Here is a 22767-nt window from a genome sequence, read left to right on the forward strand (position 1 = left end):
GCTGGAAGCAGAAAATTCCTGACTACCTTTATTATTAATGTACACTAAAAGAGTGAGAAAATTCCCTGCTATAGGGAATAATATTTTTCAAAAAGTTGCAATACTTTATAGTCACAAATCATAAATAGTTTTCACTGTTCATGCAGTAGAACAAGTATCCAAACCCCAGTTTATGTTTAAGCCTCGAGCTCATGTGTGCCATGAAAATAAAACCGATGGCAAACAGCATTGATAATGTTGTACCCAAACCATCTTCTCTTCATGTTAGCTTTTGACCCTCTGGCATCTCAGGGTCTCTGTGCACAGGAAAGCAGATGCTCTCTGGCTCCTCAGTCTCTGGTATACAGCAACAGACATGGAAAGACATTTAAGATACAGCAATTTTTGTAATGACATAATCATGTGATGTCAATATCTTCCTTATATGAAGTAAAATGCCCAACTTGTGCAGACCAATCCCACAAATCTTTAGCTGTCCATGCTGACCATGGCCAAATTATGCACAATTAAAGTTGTCAGTTCAAGTCTGCCCTAAAAGCTAGGCTGTGTTTCACATCAGTTCAGCATATACACAGTAAAATGGTGTCCTTTGGTCATACTGACAACTTCTAGCAAATATGAAGGGACCGTTAATGGCCATTAGCTTTTCATACATTTGAAAAGGTAGGGGATCATATGCTCAAATGCTGTCCACGGTGTGATAACAATGCACTTGTTTTTAAGTCATTCCAAAGCACTGAGTTATTGCTTTAACTGGCTTGACTGTATGTTCTTCCCAAGGTCTTTTATTCAGAGGTTGAAGATGACAAAGCAGTTAAACAACTCTCACATGATGTTCCTCTGAGTTTGGATATGCTTAGCACGGTGAGTATTTCTTTTCAGCAACAGTCAGTGCACTGGAGCAGAGCTTGCAAGTGGGAACTTGCAACTGTCTACTTTTTGCTTGTTTGTGAATTATGCTGAGGATCCAAACCCCAGATCTGCTCTGGGTATTGAGCAAAAGGAAATAACAATGTTTTTCTGTAATCCAGTTAGCGTGATACACTTTTGCTCCTTGTTGTCTGACTAATTTATCATGTAAAACTACTGGGACTTTCTTGCGTCTTCCTAGTACTAACCTTTGGCACCCACTAAAATAGAACTTTTAATTTTGAATATGCATTTTCTGTGCACTTCCACATATGGAAGGGGAATTGCATGACTCTATGCACAGTTAGAGGTACAATATCAGTGTATTTGTATTGCAGTGTCTGACAAAGGTAAATGTCTGAGTTAAAGGAGACACAGAGTTTTCGGTGTATTTTTGTCTCTGTGTGTGACTGTGGCCTCCTGAAATACAGAATTTAAAGTTCAATAATGCTGCTTTAGTTGCACGTGTGCAAGTCCATCTTCCAGAAGATTCCATCAACTTCTGGGTTTTTTTGTTCTTGAAAGCACTGCTTTTCCTTCTTGCTTCCCATTTCCCCTCTTTCCTTTAGTTCTGTTTTTTCTTTTAGCTCTCCTTTGCTTTCTTACTTTGCTTTATTTCACTCTACCCTTCTCTTTCCTCCTTCCTTTTTTCTGTCCAATTTCCCTTTCCTTTTCCATTTGCGAATGAACACCACCCATCTTCTTCTGCTCCACGGCTGAGCAATTAGTGTCAAGATGAAAGCAATTCCTCCGTGCTTCTCGATGGTTTTAATACTGTCTGCTTTTAAAGGGTGTTCTTGAAACATGCTGGTGCTTTGTCAGTGCAGAGAAGCTGCTCTTTGAGTTCAGCAAGGCAGAAACAGAGATTTTCCAGCCTCTGCTTGGGCAGAGAGCGAAGGAGGTTGGGAGCTGAGGGGAGTGCTTTCATACCACACTCTGCAAGGGGCAGCCTGCCCATGAGGCAGCGATGTTACCAGCACAGGAATCAAAGGCTTACATGTGCGCACAGAGGAGCATTGCAGGCTTTCCAATCTTTATTTGGTGATCCTTCTTCACAATTCATTTTTTTCCTCCTTTCGCTTCTGCTCATCTTCATTCTCCTTTTTTTCCTCACACCTCTTCCTTCAGCCTCCCTACCTGATGTTCAATGATATGCATTCACTGATATTTCCTGATCCCTGCTGGGCAGTGCTCAGAAACCTTCCCCTTGAGAAGCATGAGTGAGGGGGATGCTCAGATTTCCTGCAGTTTTTCATCACTCTGGTTGTCATTTCTGACTCCTGCAGGTTTCTGGGATCAAGGTGAATGGAAGAATATTGTTGCCATGACATATTATTTCTTTATTTATGCATTATTTTCTCCCTTCTGATCTTTACCTCTGTATTCTCCACTTGGTTTTTTTTGTCCCCCCAAAACATTCTTGCTAGTAGTGCCAACAAAGATCAAACAGCTCATTGTTTTTTTATCTTAATCCTGACAGCAGTAATTTTTACTCACTGGGAGAAGAGAGTCTCTATCCCAGTACTCACACAGATGAATAACAGCCACATAGACTACTATATGCTGCAACACTGGCCTTGTTTTAGTTCCCTGGCCCATTATTTATGTGGTTTTGCCATCACTTTTTACTATGTTACTTCATTAACAAGTCCTATTTCACTTTTTCCCAGGGTCGACTTGAAGGACAAGCAATTTTTGTAAGTATTGCTTTGCATGAAACTTGGTTGCAGCTGTGATTTAAAATGAAATTGAACATTCCTGACCTGGTCTTCCCCCAGATTCACACACAAAAGTTGATCTCAAATGTTGATTCTACTTAGCACTTATACAGGATCTTTCATAGTCAAAATGTGGCAAATAGTAGCTAAAGCTCAAAATCCAGAGGTGAAGAAGGTGGACATATGTAGGTACAGCAGCTCCCTTTTTAGCAATGGATAAACTTTTCTCTCAGTCATCAAAAGTATTTGTGGATGTCTTGTTTTGCTGGAGTAAATTTGTGTAAAAAATGAGCTTTATCCAGGCAGTGAGGACTTACAGGGGCCAGGGACAGTCGGGTAGTCAGACATGCAGTGACAGGGAATAACGAAGTCTGGCAGTGGGAGAGGAGACAGAGACGGAGAAACCTGAGCCAGTCCAGCAAGAGCCAAGGAGGAGGAGCGCAGGAAGAGGCCAACCACGCAACGCCCATGAGGAAGGAGTGGGAGACTAACAACTAGTATAAAACAGGTTTGAAAGAAATACCAGCCCTGTTAATGTCTTTGCAGCTGGTGAATTATTCAGATTAATCATTTCCAGTCCTGCACTCAGTCCAGTCTGCTTCCTATGAGCAGTAAACAAATTGGTTTTATTGTGAAAGGGGGAGCAAGCAGGAGGCACTCAGTTTTGGGTAGGTTAAGGGCAGCAATTTCAGTGTTTAACTGAAATCCCTAACATCAACAACCTCTTGCAAAATTTTTTTTTTTCTGAGCGCTGTTCTAGGAATGGAGAAATCCCACAAACTTGGTGGATCTCGCACAGCTTTCATGGTCTGAATTAAGGGAAGTTTGGTTGGACTGCAGGAGGCTGATGTCTGGATGAGACCTCAGGATGCGCTTGAACCAGGACTATCTGGTTCGATCCCAGCTGAGCTGAGTCTGGATTATGGCATTTCAAAGTTGAGGTTCCATGCTGGGCCCTTTTTTAGTGCTTGATAAAAATAACACTTCTGAGGGGTACTCGTGTAGAAGTATGACTGACTGGGATTAATCAGCTCCCAGCTGTCATTAATCCTCTGGAAGTGGTGTTCTCGCTGAAATGTTTTCTGTTATATTCATACCAAACTCAACAGAAATCTGCAATAGTTTTGTGGTTAAGTCTGCATAGTTCATGTTTCCATCACTAAGATTCCTATCCTGGTGCCAGGTATGACCCCGCTGCTTTCTCAGAAGCTTCCCTGGACCATGCAGGACTGTTGTAGCAAGAGCTGAACTGCATCACCTGTTTCTGTGTGTGAGTGTGTGGATATGCCTGTGCATTAGCAAAGTGGATAACGTATTATAGCTTTATTATATCATCTTATAATAGAGAACATGTAAGTGAGAGCAGCCAGAAGAAGTGCAGATGCAGTACAATTTAATAAGGCAGATGTTCTACTGGGCATAATATTCAGGAAGTTGAGCACAAATATTAAAAAAAAAAAAAAAGCAAGAAAAATTAGTAGACTTTAAAGGTGGGAGGTTTTAGGTCAGGTGCAGAGCTATGGAGAGCAACAGTGCTCCCTATCAAATCACCAAACACACCAGTACAAAATGGGGAGTGACCAGCTGAGACTAGTCGTGCAGGGAAGGAGTTGTCAGAGGATCAAGTGTCATTAAATGCAGCTCAGTTTCTGCAGCTGCGCTGTAATCCAGGGTTTGATGTTTTTTTGGATTAAAACAAAACAAAACAAAACAGAAATGAGCTTTTCTTTGGAAAATAATTTGTAATCCTGATTTCTGCCAGCTGGTTTACTGCATGGCCTCACAAACATTTTCAACACACTTGGAGGGAGGGCAAGCTGTGTGGCAGGGCAAGGAGGGATATAAAATTCTACATACACATGGCTTCTCTACCACAGAAAAGGCATCACATTATTTCACCCCATTCAAGAATGAGAGATTGTAATGAAAATACCAAATGTCATTTTTCAGGGTTTTAGCAAGTGTGTTGTGTAAGAAAAGAAAGTGAGGTTGGTGCCTAGTAAAGCCTCATCGGCAATGTAATGTCTAGTTTGGGGTATCATGCAAAAATAAAGAGACAACCTGAGTGGAGAGAAAGGCTATAAAAATCACGGGGAGCTAACTTCCACATACTGCCTAAATTCCTTATCTGTGAGTCCACTGTGCCTCTTCTGGGATTGAAAAAACTTGGATTTAAGACCTTTCTCCTAAATACAAGCAAAAAAAGAGATGAAATATGTTCTCCCAGGTTCCTGGACAGTGGGGTACAAGGAAATGTGTTTCTCTTCCAGAATCTCATTTGAAAGTGTGAGGTGGGTATTCCCTGAAATTTCCATAGGTCAGGGTAACTTGGTGATGTCCTGAATCTTTATCTATTCACTAATGTCTTGATCCTAGAAGATTAGAAGATACTTGATTTCAAACATACCCAATGTATGTCCAACAGCTGTGTTCATGGAGAGGACTTTGCAGAAGAAAGAGGCAGAAAGCCATGTGTATAAGAGAGCACCTTGCTGAGGTTTTGAGGGTACACACATTGAACTTAAATACCTAAATTGATAATAGGACTTTGATCTTGATTAGCCTGGCAGTCAATAAGATGCATTCTGTTTAGTTTATTGTAGACTTGAGTTTAGAGGTAATAATATGAGGTAAGTGCATCAGTATCCCACTATCTGCAGAGGCCAGGTTCCTGAACAGTGTGAAAGCAATGACACACATAATGAAGGATTTTTTCTCATAAGAATGAATATAATAAAGAAGGATGCTGGCAGGAACAAATTCACACAGTTTAAATACAGACGGACAGTACGTATGGCATGGAGGATGGAATGGCAGGAGCAGGGTCATCAGTATTGTCATCAGGAGGAGGTGCTGGATTTTCAGCAACTGGCTTTTCAGATCATGTTTTGAAAGATCTCAGTCACTTCAGCTGCGAGACTGAAAGACCCAGATAAATCTTTTGGTGTGAGTGTTCTTGCTGCCTCTCTCTGGGCAGTTAAGTTTCCAGCATTGTTATCATCTCTCGCAGATGAATCCAAAGCATTCAAGCAGATCAAGGGTGAATGATGGAAAAACAGGATAATGGTCAGGTGGTCCATGTTAATAGGAAATCAGTGATGGAACTCCAAAACCATGGCTGGAGAAATGACAGATGGCAGGGTGTTGCCGAGCAATGTTGTAGTAATAACATAAGTTCCCCAAAGAGTAGAGAGGGAGAGTTTGTCCAGAAGATGGTCATAAGGAAATTTAGCTGTTAATAAAATTTTGGGATTGTTTACTATTTTACTGCAACTGGAAATTGATTTAAAGTCTGTTCCAGTGTGAAGAGAAAGGAGATCTCTGCATTTTCACACGCATTGTGAAAAATGTTTTTTAATATCAGAGAATGAAAAACAGAAGAAAATCCTCTGTAAAACAGTTTTTTACAAGTGCTTTTTTTCCTCACCAAAACAATCTGTGGTATAGAACCTGGTATTTCTGTTTACTTGCATATGCTGTCCAAATTTGTAAAACTAGGATTACATCTCTTTACAGATAGGCTGTAGGTAAAGAATACTGAATTTCTGTACACATGTACACATCCTCCATTAAAGACCAGATTTAAATGTCTGAAGCTGATCCATACTATGTGATAAAATGTAAATTTTGGTGACATTTGCTAATTTCTGGGAGATTTTAGCAGGCTCGTATAAACAGTATTCAGCAGCACAAGCTCTTCATGTGGAGGTTAGCATCGCCTCCCTTACAGTAGTTGTCTATGGGTTAATCTTTCTGTGTTTATGGCAGAAGGACAAATAAGTGAAATGCTCACTTCAGGTCAAGGCTTATGGCTGGGCTAGGAAAATTGTGAGAGGCAGTGGGACTGGTCTCTGCTCCGTGAGAAATTAAAGATCATCAGTTCACACTAGAGCAACTTGCTTCATTCTCAGGAGCTTCTACAGTTTCTGGATTTAAAAGAAAAACAAAACCAAACAAAACAAAAAAAAAAAAGAAAAGAAAATGCTCCAGACTGATACTGAATGCCAGCAATTGACTCAAGGAAGGGAATAGTATGTGACTTTGACTTCACCAGCAAAAAAGCCAGACTGCAAACGCGAACGATCTGCAACCTTGTGAGTTATGCTGAGAAACGGGTCCAGGTCATCCCTGTGGATTCCCCTGGGGCGAAGCTGTGGCTTGAGAGGAAACACATGGTGCTGTTTGTGTTTGTTGCTTGTGAGCTGGGCTGGGGACAATCCTCCTGGGAGGTTACATGGAAAATGCTGCGCAAGGTCCCCAAATCCCAGCTCACAGCACTGTCCCCAGTTACGTGGAAAAGCTTTCACAATGTTCTTGTCTTGCCTTCTCTTGACTCCGGTAGGAAGTTGTTATCGGTGATCTAAAGCCAGGCACTCCACACCGCGTTAGCGTTGGAGCCTATGGCTGGGCAGGGAAAGGACGGCCCAGCATGCCCAGAGACGTGACAACCTTATCCCAAGGTAATGCTGCATACATGGCTTTCTGTTGGAAAACTGGCAGGGCACATGTCTATAGCACAGCAGGTCACTTGCACCTAAATCTCTGTCAAAGGGCAGTATTGTAATGTTTTACTATTTTTTCCACAAGTTTTAGAGGGGCAACAGGTGAGGGGAGAAGCCTATCAATTTGATTTGCAAGTCTGTGGGTGTTGGGTTATTGTGTGTATTATTAGCCCATCTGCTTCTCTAATGCTATTCCTTTGCATTTCTTCTGGCTTAGATAAGTGCATGCCCCCTGCACCACCCTATCAGCCCCAGATCGTGGTAGTTTCTAATTCAGAAGTTGCGTTATCTTGGAAGCCTGGAGCAAGTGAAGGAAGTTCTCCCATCCAGTACTACATGGTGGAGTTTATCAGGCAAGTTTGCCAGTGGAGTCTGAATTTCAGTGTTTGTGCACTACAGGGTTTTTTTTAACTAAACTAAACTATTAAACTGCATATAGATTCTTCTCATTGTTTCTTTACTTGCTGTGTATAGTACACTTAGTTTTCCTCTTGATGTGTGTTGAATTACCATGAAAATTTAAAGACAAACCCAGAAATAATCTAATTTGTTATAAAATCACCAATAAATGTTAACTTCTGATTGAAGAAAATAAGGTCTAACTGAATCTATTTCCTCTAAAAAAGGCTTGGGTGAATGAAGTTTTAAGTTTCTCCTGTCATCAAATGCTCTTGAACCATGCTGAGAAAAGAGTGTGTGGCAGAGCAGTTCCCCTGAGCAGGAGTACCCCGGGCTGCTATAGGAAATAATCTGAGGACTGCAAATTCAGTATGTTGGGCAGTTTTACCTCACAAAAGTCTTCTGGGTCTTGAGATTGCAGGACTCATACTTGCTTTGTTATCCTAATGCTAATCAAGTTTACATGAAATGTTGGCCTTCCTGTTCAGATTTTTTTGGGGGGAGGTGGGGTGTTGGTGGAGTTCTTTTTCTTCTTTTGTGTTGAACTCTCTAAAATTTGCAGTAACAGAACTGAACCGTGAAAAGTTGCCAGTCAAGTTGCTTTTATAAGATGCATATGAAGGGTCAGAAGGAGGCGGTTGTATCTGCATGCACAAACAAGTATTCATACCTGACTGTTCCTATGCTTGTGTAAGCTAGTATCTGCATACAAAGCTATTTGTTTTCATTTGCTTGCCCCTATGTTTCCCCTTACAGTGAATGCAAAATTCAACCTTTGGAAGTTTAATCCTTCAGGTGAACACCTGATGACAGGTTTTAGTTGAGGTTCCTGGATAAGAAGAGAGAATTGCTACTTTAACTACTCTGATCTGTAAAGGTCAAACCCATCATTCTTCAGAAAAACACATTCACTTTTTAAAAAGAACTGCTCTTCTTAAAACAGACAGAAAGAACTATTGATTTTCAGTGCTCAAAGTATGGTTACAGACTAGAAGATATTGATAAAATGAAAAGAGTTCCCAGGCTGAAAACCTACTTGTGAACTTACGTTGCACTTTGTGTTTGAATCAGAATGGCCCCTACTTAGTGGGAAGCCACCCAATGTTCATTGCACTGGGAGGCAGGACATGAGGGCTGAAGATGCATTGTGGCTACATGTATCTTGTATGTGTATAAATGTAACTGCTGTAGTATTACCATGGAATTTCTACAATATCTATTTTTGGAATACAATCCTTATCTGAGCCTTTCTCTCTTCTGCCCACCTCTTCTCTTTCATTCTTGGTGAATGGGGAAGGATTTTATTGGGTTCTGAAGGACTGCACTTCTGTCTCCTCTGTGCTCTTGCTGGAAAGTGGAGCCTGAGGGTTTATGTACACCTCTTCATAGCATGAGGGGCCTGGTAACGGAAGATGTGGGCACCATGATCTCCATCTGACACACTGAAAGTGCACCCGTGAATGTTTTTGTTCAGCCAGGGAGTGGGAAGCTGCCTTCACTGTTCAGGTCAAAAGATGCGAGTAATTGAAATTTCAGTGTTTTGTTCATTTTAGACTTTGGGAAAGAATTTGCTAACAGCACAATGTTTTGATTACACTGTTTAGTTTGAGGTTTAAAGCTAAGCTGGAAGTGCATTTGTTAATTTTGGGATTATGCTCTCTTAGACTTGGAAGCTTGATTATACATTTGGAGAAAGTTCAATGAGCCGTAAGCCCTAATGGCAGTTAGAGGTAAAGATTTAGCTTTAAGCTTCATTGGCTTTTACTGCACATAGTTTTAATTACTATAAAATGTATTAACATGAGTTAAAGCTGTTAAATTAAACCAACATAAAACCAAAACAAAACAGTGCAAGTAAATTTAGAATTAAGTCCTCTTATGTCAAAGAAACACAATGTTATCCTGTGCTTTTGCAAAATTAATGACTTTCTTTTGCAAATCTGTAATTTCTCTTGTGTGCAGCACAAATGTCTAAAAACTATGATATTGTTTAAATAATTTCTGTCCCCTTAGAACTTACTTTATGACTTTAACCCTAGAAAAACCATGCTAGGAGACTGAGATGAGGGAAAAACAGTCTTTTAATTTGCTCAACTGTGATATTGCAGATTAAAACCTCATGAAAATTCTATACATTTATTGTTTGCACATACCAGAATCTAATCAGAACCAGAGCTAACCTGCAGTCTGTTTATACTCGGGGTCTAAATTTGAGCCTTTATTTAGGCGCTTGCATGGATTTCCCTTGGGACCTTTTGGTTCTCTATAGGCAGTGGAGGGCTGCAGGCAGTTTCAGATGTAGGACCCGCTGGGCTAACTCAGACTCTACTCTGCTGTTGACTATAAGAGGATGCTAAGGAGTCTGCAGTCCCAACTTGGCTAAATGCTGAAAATCAGGAGGGCGAATGTAGGTCTCACTGCTCACTGCACAGTTTATAGGAAATGTGTAAAAGAACATGTTAAACCCAAAATAGCTAATGAGTCTGTGGGAGCTTGCAGGCTCAGTGTAAATAGTCTGTTGGTTTATGCTGCAAAATATTTTATGACAAGTGGCATTCTGATGAAAGCCTCTAAAGGGACACCCTGGGCTTAAACATACTAGTTTGGATGTTTTTTTCCTAAAGACAATATAAAAAAGTAATTCTCAATAATGTCTTGGCTATTTTCACTTGAATACTGCAAATACTCAATTTTTTAATCTGTTGAAAGCCTACCCAATCTTCTAAACTTGGAGACTAACTTATCCAAATTTTTATAGTCAGCTAGCATCTGCAGAACCACAAGTGTTTCAGCAATGTGTCCCCTAAAAGGATTAGGTCACTTTCTTTGCATCTCCTTGGTACGTAGATGGCGTCAACAGCTTTCAATATTAATCTTGACATACAGGGGAAATTTTTCAGTATCTCGGTAGTGACATGAAACTTCTGCTGCAATGAACTAGGCAGGTTCTGCTGATGAAACCGGGGAGATTTATTAGTATACAGATGTTAGGGTGGAGCAGATTCAGCATAGTGTTATGGGCAGATTTCTTGATTAGTTTGAAGCCTTCCCCTCCAAAAAAGCTGTATCCCTGAATCTATTCCATGTTGGACTATTCCTGGCATTGCATTGAATTGGGCAGTCATATTTCCTTTTGTTTGAAAGAACCTGAAACAACAGATCTGACTGGGGGACACCTCCTAATGCCCAGCAAAAGTACCTTAAATACTGTTTTCCTGATTAATGCATGAAAGAGATACATCTGCCTCAACATTTACCTTACTGTTTGTGAGGGTTAAATCCTTGAAAAGGTAATTAATGAAGAAAGAGGAGTGGAAGACGTAGAAATTAGGAAGGAAGTGCTTAACAATGTTAGACAGCATCAGAGGAATGTTTAACAAAATAATGAGGCCAGAAAATTGTCTACTTTTCCTTTCCTCAGAGCTGATCTGACATATTCGTTGATATATTTTGTAGCAAGTGTCACAATAAAGCTAAATAATAATTACTAAAAATAATATCCTATAGTGCGTTATTTTCTATAATGAGTATTTTCCATAGTGAATAAGATTTTATTGTACTTGTCACCATATTTATTATCTGTAGAAATATTTTCAAAAACATTGTAGAGATGAATTCTCCACTTGAGTACAAACATAGCACAAAAACCCAATGAAAAACCTTATAAAATTGGATTGCTAACAGGTGCTTCACTCTGTTAAATCATTTCCAGGTGATTTTAAGAGGAAGTTCAAGTGAGTGTAAAATTGCTGTTCTCTGCATCAGAAAGATTTCCTTTCTTAAGTTGAATCAGTCCCCAGATTACAACATGAAGTAGTAATCCAAAAGTTTAGGTATATCTGGGGCAGAATTCTGCCCTTGGTTTACATCCATCCAGTCCCATTAACTTTACACGTATGTTTATTACCTTAAAAATACTCCGACTTTGTCACTGGCCAGATTCTTACTGCATGGCATTTCTGTGTTGGAGATGCACAGCCGTAACTTTAAGAGCAGAAAATGCCCATGGAAGTTGTCTGATTTCCCTGTGCACAGATACAATGTCTGGAGCAGCCCTGCGAGGTCTCAGCCAGAGACAGAGGCACCTGTGCTGGTCCACAGAATGTAGCGCTGCAGAAAGATGGGAAAAGTGGCATCAAAATGAGCCCTTCCGGTGCAAAAGTTGACACAACCTGAAGTTTGACGCAAAAAAAGGACCATGGGGACAGTTTTCAACAAAATGTTCCCAGCTTAGAAAACACGGGAGCTGGCTGGCCCTGGACAAAGTCACCAGCTGAGTTTGATGTGTCCCTCTCCCCATCTGTTTGCCATTTTCTCATCTTGCACCAATTTGTTCGCACAGGGAACTTTCTGGAGAAGTAGCAAAGGTCAAGTGATAAATCTCCCCCTTTCCCGCTCCTTCAGCTGCAGATGCTTACACGTTTTCCGGCATTTCCTTTATTATTCACTTCTGCAGAATGAAGTCTTGTGAGACACAGTCAGGGAAGTCGAAGGCTTGCCTACGGTTTCTGTTATCTCCTAAATCTCTGTAGGGTGCAATACCTCCTTTGGGTCCCTTCGTCAGAGGTGTGTGTTTCCAATCGGGCGCAGACATCAGCAGAGCCTGTTGCAAAAAGACTGTGAGGCAGCTCTTGAGCTAGCAGGAATTCCTTGGACTGGAATTAGAGCCAAAAAAAGATGTGTACAGGAAAATTGAAAACACTACTAAGTGAGCATGTGGAAGGAAACGATGTTAACAGCTTTCATTTGGAAAACACTATACATTTTCATTTTGGCCCAGGCATCAAAAGCTCAGAAAAGGGAAACAATGAAAGAGTAGCCAAAATAAATGCCCTCCTGTCTACCAGGAAATGGTGGTGGAGGGTGACTTAGGATGGCCTGTTTAGCTGTCATTACATCTTGTCCATTTGTCTGATTTTATTTTTATTTTTAGGGAGACAATGACATATTCGCATCCTCTCTGCCATTGTGCACAGAAGCTGGGCAGCTGGGGGCTGCTGCTTTGTCACTGCATTTGCCCTGCAGGCACAAAGCAATGAAACCTCAGTGATCAATAAATCTTGTATTGACTGGTAAAAGAAAACATACATTATCTTTGGCATTTCCTTCTGGCTGCAAATAAACAAATACAAAATGCCTGCCTTGCGCTATAATTTTCAGTGGAAGACTGTTGGAGACATTTGCAGCTAGTCCTGTGTAAACATTTGTAGATTCAGGGAGCACTTGGAGGTTATTTCCTGTAATAAATATCACAAGGACATCTTAGAAAAGGGACACTGGAATAATTTTCTATGAAAGTCACTTCTGTTCCTATTTTACTTTCATAGGCTTCAATTTGAATATTTTGGGTGGCCTAGACTTAACATTTACATTTTTATTTTGTTTGTTTACCTTCTCATTCCCTTTTGCCTTTGATAAGAATAGACCACTTTTAAGACAGTAGAAATGGTGCGAAAGCGTCAGAATACTCTCTCAAGGTATTTGAAGTAGCCCTCCTCTTTCCGATGTCTCTCTGCATGTGAACATAAACATTTGAGACCAAACTGCCATGTGAATGATTGTACTGATTTCAGATGGATTATAATGGCACTTAGAGCAAGCATTTATTGGCTGCTGGCTTCCAGTAGGAATCAGGAGTTAACCAAGCATTGTCCAAAGGCAGACATGGGAATTTTGTTGCAAAATCCACATACATAGACCAGGTTCTCTGCATTATTGTTCTGGTTTTGTTTGGGTTGTTTTGTTTTGTTTTGTTTTTCTGAAGAGACTTTGCATCCAGATTTTCCAATGTGAGTGGATTAACCTAAATGCCTGGGAGATCAGATGTTAGATTCTCATCCTGCTAATGGTTGTATATGTTTGAAGGGACTTAGTGGCATTAGAGTACAAACTCTTAGAAATAAACCAGGATCTTTCCCTCTGTTGTGAAGTATTGCTTTATACAGCCAAATAGGGGATTGGGAACTGCAAGTAATATACCTCCACTTGAAAACTGTGAACACAAAATCTTTGAAAACAGATAAATAGAGCATGATGTGTCAAACTGTCCTCTAAATAACCTCCTTGGCTTTATAAGCAAAATCTGAATATTGGTTTTGTATCACTGTATAGTTTTGATATCACAGGCTTCACAGCTTAGTAATGGTTGCACAGTCTGACCCCTTAAGACTGAAGGATTTCAGTGATGATTTAGCAGGCTTATATCTCATTTAGTTCATATATTTCCCAGGAAAGTTTAAAGGCAATTAATTTATACAGCCAGTTTTAATTATTTATGATCTTGGATTTGTTTGATCCTGAAGGCCAGACCTTGACAGCAATTGGACCGTAATAAGGGAGCAGATCCAGATGGAGTCCATGGTTCTCAAAGGACTTCTCCCAAACACCAAGTATCAGTTTGCTGTCCGAGCAGCAAACTCCTATGGATCCAGCCCTGCCAGTGCACCGAGTGACATCATCCGAACGTTCAGTGAGTAGAACCACCTTTTTGTAATTAAAGATATATAAAAATAAAGTATATCTGGAAATAAAGTGTATCTAGGGTAGCCTGTGGAGGGCTGCTTGTGGAAAGAGTCGCTCCCCAAGCACACGCACCAGCAGTCTGACACCTCTTGGTCCTGTCTGTGGAGCTTGCAGCATCCTGTGAAAAGTCAAGCCACAAGGAAAGATTTGAAAAGAACCAGGCAGAAGCACTCTCATGCCATTTCCCTACTCTGGAGGTCATTGCCAGATATTTTTGGATCGCTACTCACTGACTTTTGTGCTGGCTTCATGCAGAACTGATAAGTGAATATCATGGGGAGAAATGAGAGAGACAAGTCTATTGTTCATCTTTTTTTCTGTTCTTTGAAACTGAACCTTATATATTACATTTCTAATTTAAACAACTCAGAAATACCAAAGTAAATCTATACTGTTTTCTGAGGAGTAACGCTCTTAAACTATTAAGCATAATCATGAATATAATGATATAAAGAAGTAAGCATCCCTTTTTGATCAGAAGTTGTATAGCAAAAATATTAGGTGAAAATGCATTCAAACATACTTGAATAATCACAACTTGATAACTATTATGTTCACATTTGTGTAGCAATGTAGGCCATGCACATTGCAATAAGTTGTAGGTCCTGTGCACATCTGCTGATAGCCTTAGTCAGGGTATAATCCTCTGCCAATGCCAGTGTCTCTGTGGGCTGACTTTGAGGTGCTGTTGCTCCTTATCATCCCCAAAGTCATAGCTGCATGTGAGATTCCCAACCAAGCCTACACAGAGCACGTTGGGAATTATACAAATCACATCTCTCACACAGTGAAAAACCCAATGTCACAAACAGTTGATGCAGGAAACAGAGCCAACCCTGGCAGGGTATGGGGACTAACTGAAGTCTATCCTCAATATGCCAAACTTTTTATTGTGTTTAAAAGGTCTCAGTACTTTTAAGTTCCAGTTTTGAAGGCATTTATAGGGGACAGAATACCACACCAAGAAAATGCCTGGATATAAATTTAGCAGATTAATGAACTACAAAAAAGAGCAACAAACCTGACTTTTTTTCTTTTCTCACCTGCATGCTCAATTGCAAATCATCTTTAATTAACTGGCAGAAAATGAGCAGCTGATATTCAGGTAGGACAGTGAGATCTGCAAGAATTTGCATGCTGCAGAAATGTGGACCACATCCTTAGTGATCCACCAATCTAACCCATTAAGGATTTATTTCTAAATTGCCTCCCTATCTTGGAATCCCTTGTTTTCATTGACTCTTACATAGTTGTTTCCATTCTTTTTTCCTCTCTGTCACAAATTGAATCCCTTGAACAGTTTGCATGAAGTTTGTTATGGCTGCTGATCTCATAAGTTTAACTTCTGAAGCAAGTGTTTGTGAAAACTGCAAAGGTACAGCATACTCTGGGGTTCCTTGGCCCCTGGATCCTCAAGGGTCAGCTCCTGCTGCCTCAGGCATGCTTGTGTGCTCCTTGGTATCCTGTTTATCTTTGGATGTGAGTGGCTGTATTCTCTGGTCAGAAAAGAGAAAGTGTTTAGCTCTGTTAATAAGGGTGTGGTAGTCTGCATGTTGCACTTATTACTGCGGTAGTCTAGGAAAGGCACTTTGGAAACAGCCTGTTCTGCAGAAACCTGTTGAGATGGCTCTAAAACATGGATTTTTGATGGTAGAGCTTGGAATTAAATTCAAGCCTGGTGTATATAAGCACTGATTTCTGGAGAGGTTCATAGGGGGCATGAGCTTAGTTCTCTCTGCCTGGATCAGATCTGAAAAGTGATGTATTATGTATATTGTGCTGCTCTCTGAGTAGGCTCAAAACCTCTGTGCTGATCTGTGGTAGGCACATGGGTGCCATTGTGGCTGAGAGGTTGGTCTCGTTGCACCGAGGGTCTGGCAGTGCTTGGGGGAGACCCTCATGAGCAGACAGAGCTCCCACAGCCTGCGGCCACGTCATGTCCGTGATGTGCTGCATTCCTGCACCAGGTCACTTGTACTTACGGCTACTTTGGCAAACTCTGGGCCCCTTGGCAAATGCGAGTGTGGTTCCTTTGCCAGTCTGCTCTTAGTTTCCAGGGTGGATTTTCCAAATAGGCTTAAAAACTACATATAGCCACTATGCATCAAAGCCTGTGTTATCTTGTGGATACCTGTCTTCATAACAACGAAATTTTTGCAGAGCTAGGAATGGTGTTCAAAGGCAACAGAGGATGTATGCCTTTAGAAATAAGTTCTGCAGCTTTCTGGAAGCAGGAGTGTAACTGAGTATAGTAGCTCTCACTTGGCTTTAGTTGTGATGTCTGTGTAAGAAACTGTTTTGATGTTATCCAGATACACAAGTACATTGTGCATTAGTAGAAAAGCTAAACTTTTGCTGTGAAAAAAATGTTCTTGATCAAAACTGTGTATAGCCTGAACATTTATTTTTCCCAAAACTAAAAAACCCTGAAGAGTGATTTAAACCATTGACAAAAAAATGCATGCTAAGCTCAAGGGCAACCAAGTAAAACTCACTCCTATTTCACATCATGTATCTGCATCTACCTTCCCCCATCTAGTAGCCAGAAAGCCAATAGACACCATCGTTGGCCCTGTTAATCATTCGCTTCAGTTGCTCAGGTACAGACATTCGGTGGATTTGAGGTCATCTAGGTCCTGTGGTTTTGAGCTGTTACTGCAGGAAGGCATGTGCCACCCAGGTAGCTCCCAGACACCTGACAGTCCTCTGGGGATGTCTCAGGTGCTATAATGCATCTCAGATGGCACCAGATGCCTGACTTTCTCAAAGTGCCAGCAGATACCTCTTAGTCACCTATTGTTGCTGGGAAGGGTGTCAGTTAGCATGTCTGAAACTGAAGCGTCTTTGCTCTTCAGGGTGCACATCATAGGAATTGCTGTCTTCATTATTACCACGGTTCCTCCTCCCATGTACACAGTGAAACATGCCACAGATAGTTGATGCTATTCTCTGACTGCCTGTGTATTCCTCAGAAATACCTGAAATAGCTTAGGAAGCTGGCAGAATTTCATACAATATCTGGCTCCTTTGCATTAAACTTAGTCCACATAGTGCTGGCACTAAGGTCCTTAGTGTGTTTGGATTTTAAAAATTTGTAGCTTTATGCTTGTATATCCTGGGGGGGGGGGTTTATGCTTGTTTTGAAATAACTAGTGCTTTTCTGATGCTTATTTTAACTGAAGAACAAATTCCCAGCGTTACCTCACATGCAGTGGACCTTCAGGGTCCATGTTGCATTGCGTGGAGTCTCTCACAGCTCTTCTAGGCAGGCTGAGACAAACAGGAGTCCTGCACACGCTGAGTCCATGCTACTTGGAGATGTTTTCTGCTGGGGTTTATCTCATTCTCGTATGTAATGCTCTTATTTTGGTTTTAAAAGGTGGCTGGCTTTGCAGTACTCTTGACTGCATTGTTTCAGATCAGCATAGGAAACAGTTGTCTTTGTTTGCTAAAATGTTTCTCTGAAGGTTTGCTGACAGTATCACCTAATGTGACAGACCTCCCAAGGTCCTTGCAAGTAGAACATGTGGTCTTGATTATAAGCAGTTACCCCCTTACCTAGTAAAAAATGCATGCTCGGTTTATGTTACATTGCTCCATTTTCAGGGAGGAAAGAGAGGGCAAATTTCCCCAGGGGTTCTCGTTTATTTGTGATTTGGTTTCATTTTTTTTTCTAGAGGGAAATGATGTAATAAATCAATTTTTGTAGCCTTTGTTAATTACAGATGCAGGTTGTGGGCATTTCACTTATATGGTTGTTGAGTTTTTGCTATATCAAATCTTTCAATGTGTCATGGACAATTTAGTTGAAAACAAAATATTGCATATATCCAGTTTAGTAACAACAAAATGAACTGTCCCAAAGAATCAAACAAAGTGTCATCACCTGCATAGCCTAAATACCCTTCGTCTCCTGGGGAAACAGATGGGGTTTGCACTGTGCCTGGAAGGTCACCAGCCTTGGGCTTTGCCAGACCAACAGAGGAAGTGTCTTCTGTTAAAAATACCCTCCTGCTTGTCTCCACAGCAAATGTGACAGAAGTGGCTGCTTAATCTGGGTACATCCTTTCCTCTGGTCCTGGCTATCACCACCAGGCTCATACTGAGCAAGGCATTGGCACAGGTGCTTAAATATTGTGCATGGTGCTTGAATGTGTCAGCTGAGGCTCAGACACAGGAAAAAGCCTGTCCGTTGGGCCCAGACCTTGATGTAAATGATGGTGATGTGTCCTGGAGATAGCAAATGGAGAAGGTTTTCCACAGAACTGTTTCCCACAAATCTCCAAGGGCTTTACAAAGCCAGTGTTTGTATTTATAGGGACACGGACAAAAAGCAAGAGACAGGCCAAGTGATATGCAGTGCCTCACTGTGAGTCACTGACAAGAATAAAATTCAGATCAAAATGCCCCTGATGTATTCTGGATTTAGACTTGTGAGGGATTCTGCATGATGGCAGTCAGTCTGTTAACACTTCCATTCAATCTGCCCGCATTGCAGTGCCCGGTGGTCTACCTCCTATGCTCTCCTGTGTCTCCTAATCAGTATGCTGGTGGCCACCTATTTGGCAAAACAAGAGTTTGCATGGCTTTCTATTTGTTTTGAGAAAGATTTCTTTGGTATAACTTAATCCCTGATTATTTGGAAAGAAGCTGTCTAAAGTTCATGACGCCCCACAAGTTTTCCAATTAATTGTGAGAAGATTATAGGACCTGGTAGAGGGTCTTAAACAGGCTTCGTCTCCTTGTACATTGAAACACTGATTTAATGAAATATAGCATGCTTATAATCTCTGTAATCATTGTTTTGGTATTTGCGGAGTACCACTTTGCTTAATTGTCCCTGGTTTGCCACCCATTATGAGACGAGCTCTTCACCAAAGCAACAGAGGGCTCTTAAGAAATGGGTTCATGCGGGGTTTCTCTACAAAAAGTCCTGTTGGCTTCTCTGCTTTCTGTTTGTTTTGTAGTTTTATTGCATCACATCACATGTCAGTATCATGTCACAACTAGTGAGCAAACACCAAGTGAAGGGAAGAGCAAGGTGACTGAGGCTCCAGTGGGCTGTTAGATGATCTCATCATTTGTGTGTGTACTCATCTGTATAAATTCTGGCATAGTTAGAAAACAGTACATCTCCGTAACTTCATTGCTCCTGGCTGAACTATGTGTTACCAAACCTGCTCACAGGTCAGCAGGTAGAGTAATATAGTGTGGGCTAGTTGAAACTCAGAGCCAGCGAGGAGCAAAAGAGGGGATTTGGGGCCGTGCTGAAGCCCTGTGGATATTAGGACACCTTCTGAAGTTACACCTTTACTGGTGATGCCAAACTTACATCCTGAAGGTCTTTGAAGAAGGGCTTCAGAGCAGTCTTTTCTACCAGCAACTATAAGCCATACCTTCTTTGCTCTCTCCAGCCTGTCAATGTTGTACCATTTCAATAAGGTGAAAGGAGTCATTGTCTCATTTAGAACAGTGGGTACATTTCATCTCCCAAGGTCTTCTGTTGGAAAAGCATGGAATGTTTTGGTCTGCCAGATGAAGGAGGCACACTTTCTGCTTGGGGAACTGCTTGTCTCTCCTAAGTTACCAGGTCTCATTGCAAGCTGGTGGTTATTGATGCAGTTTAGTGATAACTCCACTCAAATCAGGACAGTTACACTTCTGTAAAACTGGCATAGCATTAAAATCATGTCTACACATGTAAGCAAGTGTACATATCTGGATGTGAATTTGAGACCTAACATTTTCCTACATGTGAATATAGAAAGACTTCATTCTCTGTATTGTGCTTCATTCCTGCCATCCTTATTGAACCTAAATCCCATTAAGCCAATAGAAAGTTTGCTTGAGAAGGGAAAAAACTGTGGCAGAATTTGGACTGCAACAGATGTTTATTTTGTAGCTTGTGACTTCCAAATTAGAAAATGGAGTTTGTGTATCACAGCTTGTTTTAATACAGATTAGATTGTTTCCCCTGACACATGATTGTGAATTTTCCTTTTTTTTCCCCATTTTATCTTTTTGGCTTCTGTTACTCTTAGGTAAATTAGCGTTTCGTCCATTAGAATAACTGAATTATTTCTGAAATAGTTTCAGACACACAATATAAAGGCAATAAGTATTATTACAGACCTGACTTAAAAGCAGCAGTATGCCAGTGAGCTGAAAATTGCTGCATCTGCTGGGAGCTGCATTAGTGCTGGACTCTGCTTTGTTCATATAGTTTCTGTTAAACTGCAAGTCATATTTATAATGCTTATATTTGAGGTTTTGCATACTGAAATTATTTTGTAGAAATCCATGTCTTATAAAATTACTCTTGCCAAAGAAGGAAGTCTGATGCAGCGATGGACGGAAGAGGTCAACCTTGCAGTAAGACTAGATGATTGTTGTAGGTCCCTTCCAATGGAACTCTTCTCTTCTCTTCTCTTCTCTTCTCTTCTCTTCTCTTCTCTTCTCTTCTCTTCTCTTCTCTTCTTTTCTCTTCTCTTCTGCTCTATTCTTCCTACCTTCCCACCTGGAGTAAAATTACCCTGTGATGGTGATTAACCTGAATGACTATACAAGTGAATACTAGGAGTAAGAGGTTTTGCCCACATTTTGATAATACCGATTGTTTCCCATAATGAATGCAGGACTGGGACCAGTTCATAAATGTGCAATCTGTTTCTCCAATGGTAGTCCTGTGCCTGTGCGTCCACAGTCACTAGCAGAAATAATCTGGATGTAGTTTGTTCAGCTGACCTCAATGGTATGACTCAATACTCGTTGTAAAGCTATGAGTTCTCTGCTTAGCTCAGTTGGTAGAACTCTGTGCTGAATATTTCTGTTTAATATACAGTTAAATTGTATTATTTACAGATGATTAGGTATACATGTTAGAGTGGAAAGGCTTATACACATTCTCTCCCGTCTAGCATGCTGTTTCGGTTGCAAGTGTGTATGCCTCATTACCTCTACTCATTTGCCTCTGATTTTTCTGTATGCTAATGTAACATGTAAGGCCCATTGATACTCCCACAGAGTATATGGTGGGCGGCCAATTAGCCAGCGAGGACATGCATTCATATCTGGTGCACATATGCTTGATTTTATAACTGTCTGCCAGGATTTCTCGGTTGCAGTCATGGCAAAGGAAGAAAGACTACAAAAAGATTTAGACGAGTGGTCTCCTGCCTGAATCAGGTCAATGAGATATTTTTCCTTTATTGTCCACCGAGGTGGGAGATGGCTGACCCCAGTTAGACTGGCTCAAATGGCCTGGTAGCACTGTGCCCACACTGCTCCCTCTGAAAGTCTGCTAGGCCTCGTTAGCTTTTGTTGGCTCCATTGGGTTGTTCAGTGGTGGTAGTGAAGTTCTCACTACCGTCAAGTGACATTTTCTAGGTTGTCAGGTCTCCTTTCCACAGGCAGCCACTGCCCAGCATGACTTTGCATCTCTGCATGTTGCAGTGTGAAGGACCTGCTAACTTAGGAGGAAATTTGGGCAGCTTGTGGCTACTAAAATAAAAAAGCACACATGGTCAGCCCATACAGAGGCTTTTTAAAGCAAGCATTACCCACGATGTTTTTAAGTGATCACAAAATATTTTATGGAAAAGGCAAGTGTATGAAGTCTGTTGTTTTAAAGGTTATCAAATGTCTGTCTATTCTTAACTTCACTGAAATGACAAGTAATGATAGAGATGCAGTTACCTGACGCAGTTATCTTTCTTCATGACTTCTGGTAAATTTTAACAGCTAAAAAGCATAAACGATTGTTTAAGCAGAATTTGCTATATAAAGTGCAGAAAAGCACAGACTTTTTCTACAAGGACCCTCTTACTGTTTAAACTGTCCGTTCCCAGCCGGGAGTCCTTCACAGCGCAGTTAAGTGCTCCTGGGAGAGGCAGAAGCAGATTATGCACATGAAAAACACATGAAGTTTGTGATTGTTTCTTTTTTTGAGGTGCTAAATTGTGTTTTTAAAAATAGCTTGAAAATACACTTAGGATGCTAATTTCAGAAGCATTAGAGCCAGTAGTGACAAAGTCCTAAGCAGAGCCCTACCTAGATGCATCTCTTTCACTGTTCCAGTTATTTGGTCACTAATAGGGCAGATACAGGACTATGTATTTATAAAAGGGAAAAGCTTGATCTAAACCCAATTCAGTTATTAAAATGTTGTCAACACTGAAATAGTTCAGAGCTGTTGTCCTGGAAGAATGATGGATAAAAGTCAGTTTGCAGTGGGAGAACTGAGCTTTGCCTGCTTTGTTTGTTTAGTCACATAGTAAGTGACTAAATGGTCCTCATTTTGTTTTAAATTGCATGTGTATCACTTGAACGGTGTCTCCCATCTTCAGGCTGACACTTGCATTGTCTGTATAGGATGAACATTAACACCACATCCGATTTCAGTGTGGTCAATCAGGGAGTGGTAAGATCTGAGCTGCTGTGTGTAAAGAGAAAAAAAATATGTGAACTGAATATACCAGTTGTGTCTTTTTAGGCTCTGAGGAGTTAGGAAGTGGAAGCTATGGGCATCGGTACATCACAGACACAGTGACTGGAGATGATGATGGATTTGATATCGATGACTCAGACTATGACATTTACATAGAAGAGGTAAATTTCAAGATTTCACTTTGGCATTTCTGTTTTCTTTATGGTCTCAATATTTTAAAGTGTCCAGTCTTGTCAGGAATTTTAATATCTGATATAATAATGTGGTCATT

At 40.8% G+C, this 22767-nt stretch overlaps 1 protein-coding gene across 3 annotated transcripts in view; it reads left to right on the forward strand.

Moving 5' to 3' along the window:
• The window catches only part of EGFLAM (EGF like, fibronectin type III and laminin G domains), a 76452-nt gene that overhangs the window by 19926 nt on the left and 33759 nt on the right, over positions 1 to 22767 (forward strand). For all 3 annotated transcript variants that reach the window (XM_069777506.1, XM_069777505.1, XM_069777507.1), the window contains exons 3-8: positions 781 to 864; positions 2580 to 2606; positions 6970 to 7087; positions 7347 to 7482; positions 13831 to 13997; positions 22542 to 22657. In XM_069777506.1, the coding sequence (XP_069633607.1) occupies positions 781 to 864; positions 2580 to 2606; positions 6970 to 7087; positions 7347 to 7482; positions 13831 to 13997; positions 22542 to 22657 (648 nt within the window). The remainder of the gene's footprint in view (positions 1 to 780; positions 865 to 2579; positions 2607 to 6969; positions 7088 to 7346; positions 7483 to 13830; positions 13998 to 22541; positions 22658 to 22767) is intronic.

This window comes from Haliaeetus albicilla, chromosome Z, assembly GCF_947461875.1.
Source record: "Haliaeetus albicilla chromosome Z, bHalAlb1.1, whole genome shotgun sequence".
NCBI classification, from domain to species: domain Eukaryota; kingdom Metazoa; phylum Chordata; class Aves; order Accipitriformes; family Accipitridae; genus Haliaeetus; species Haliaeetus albicilla.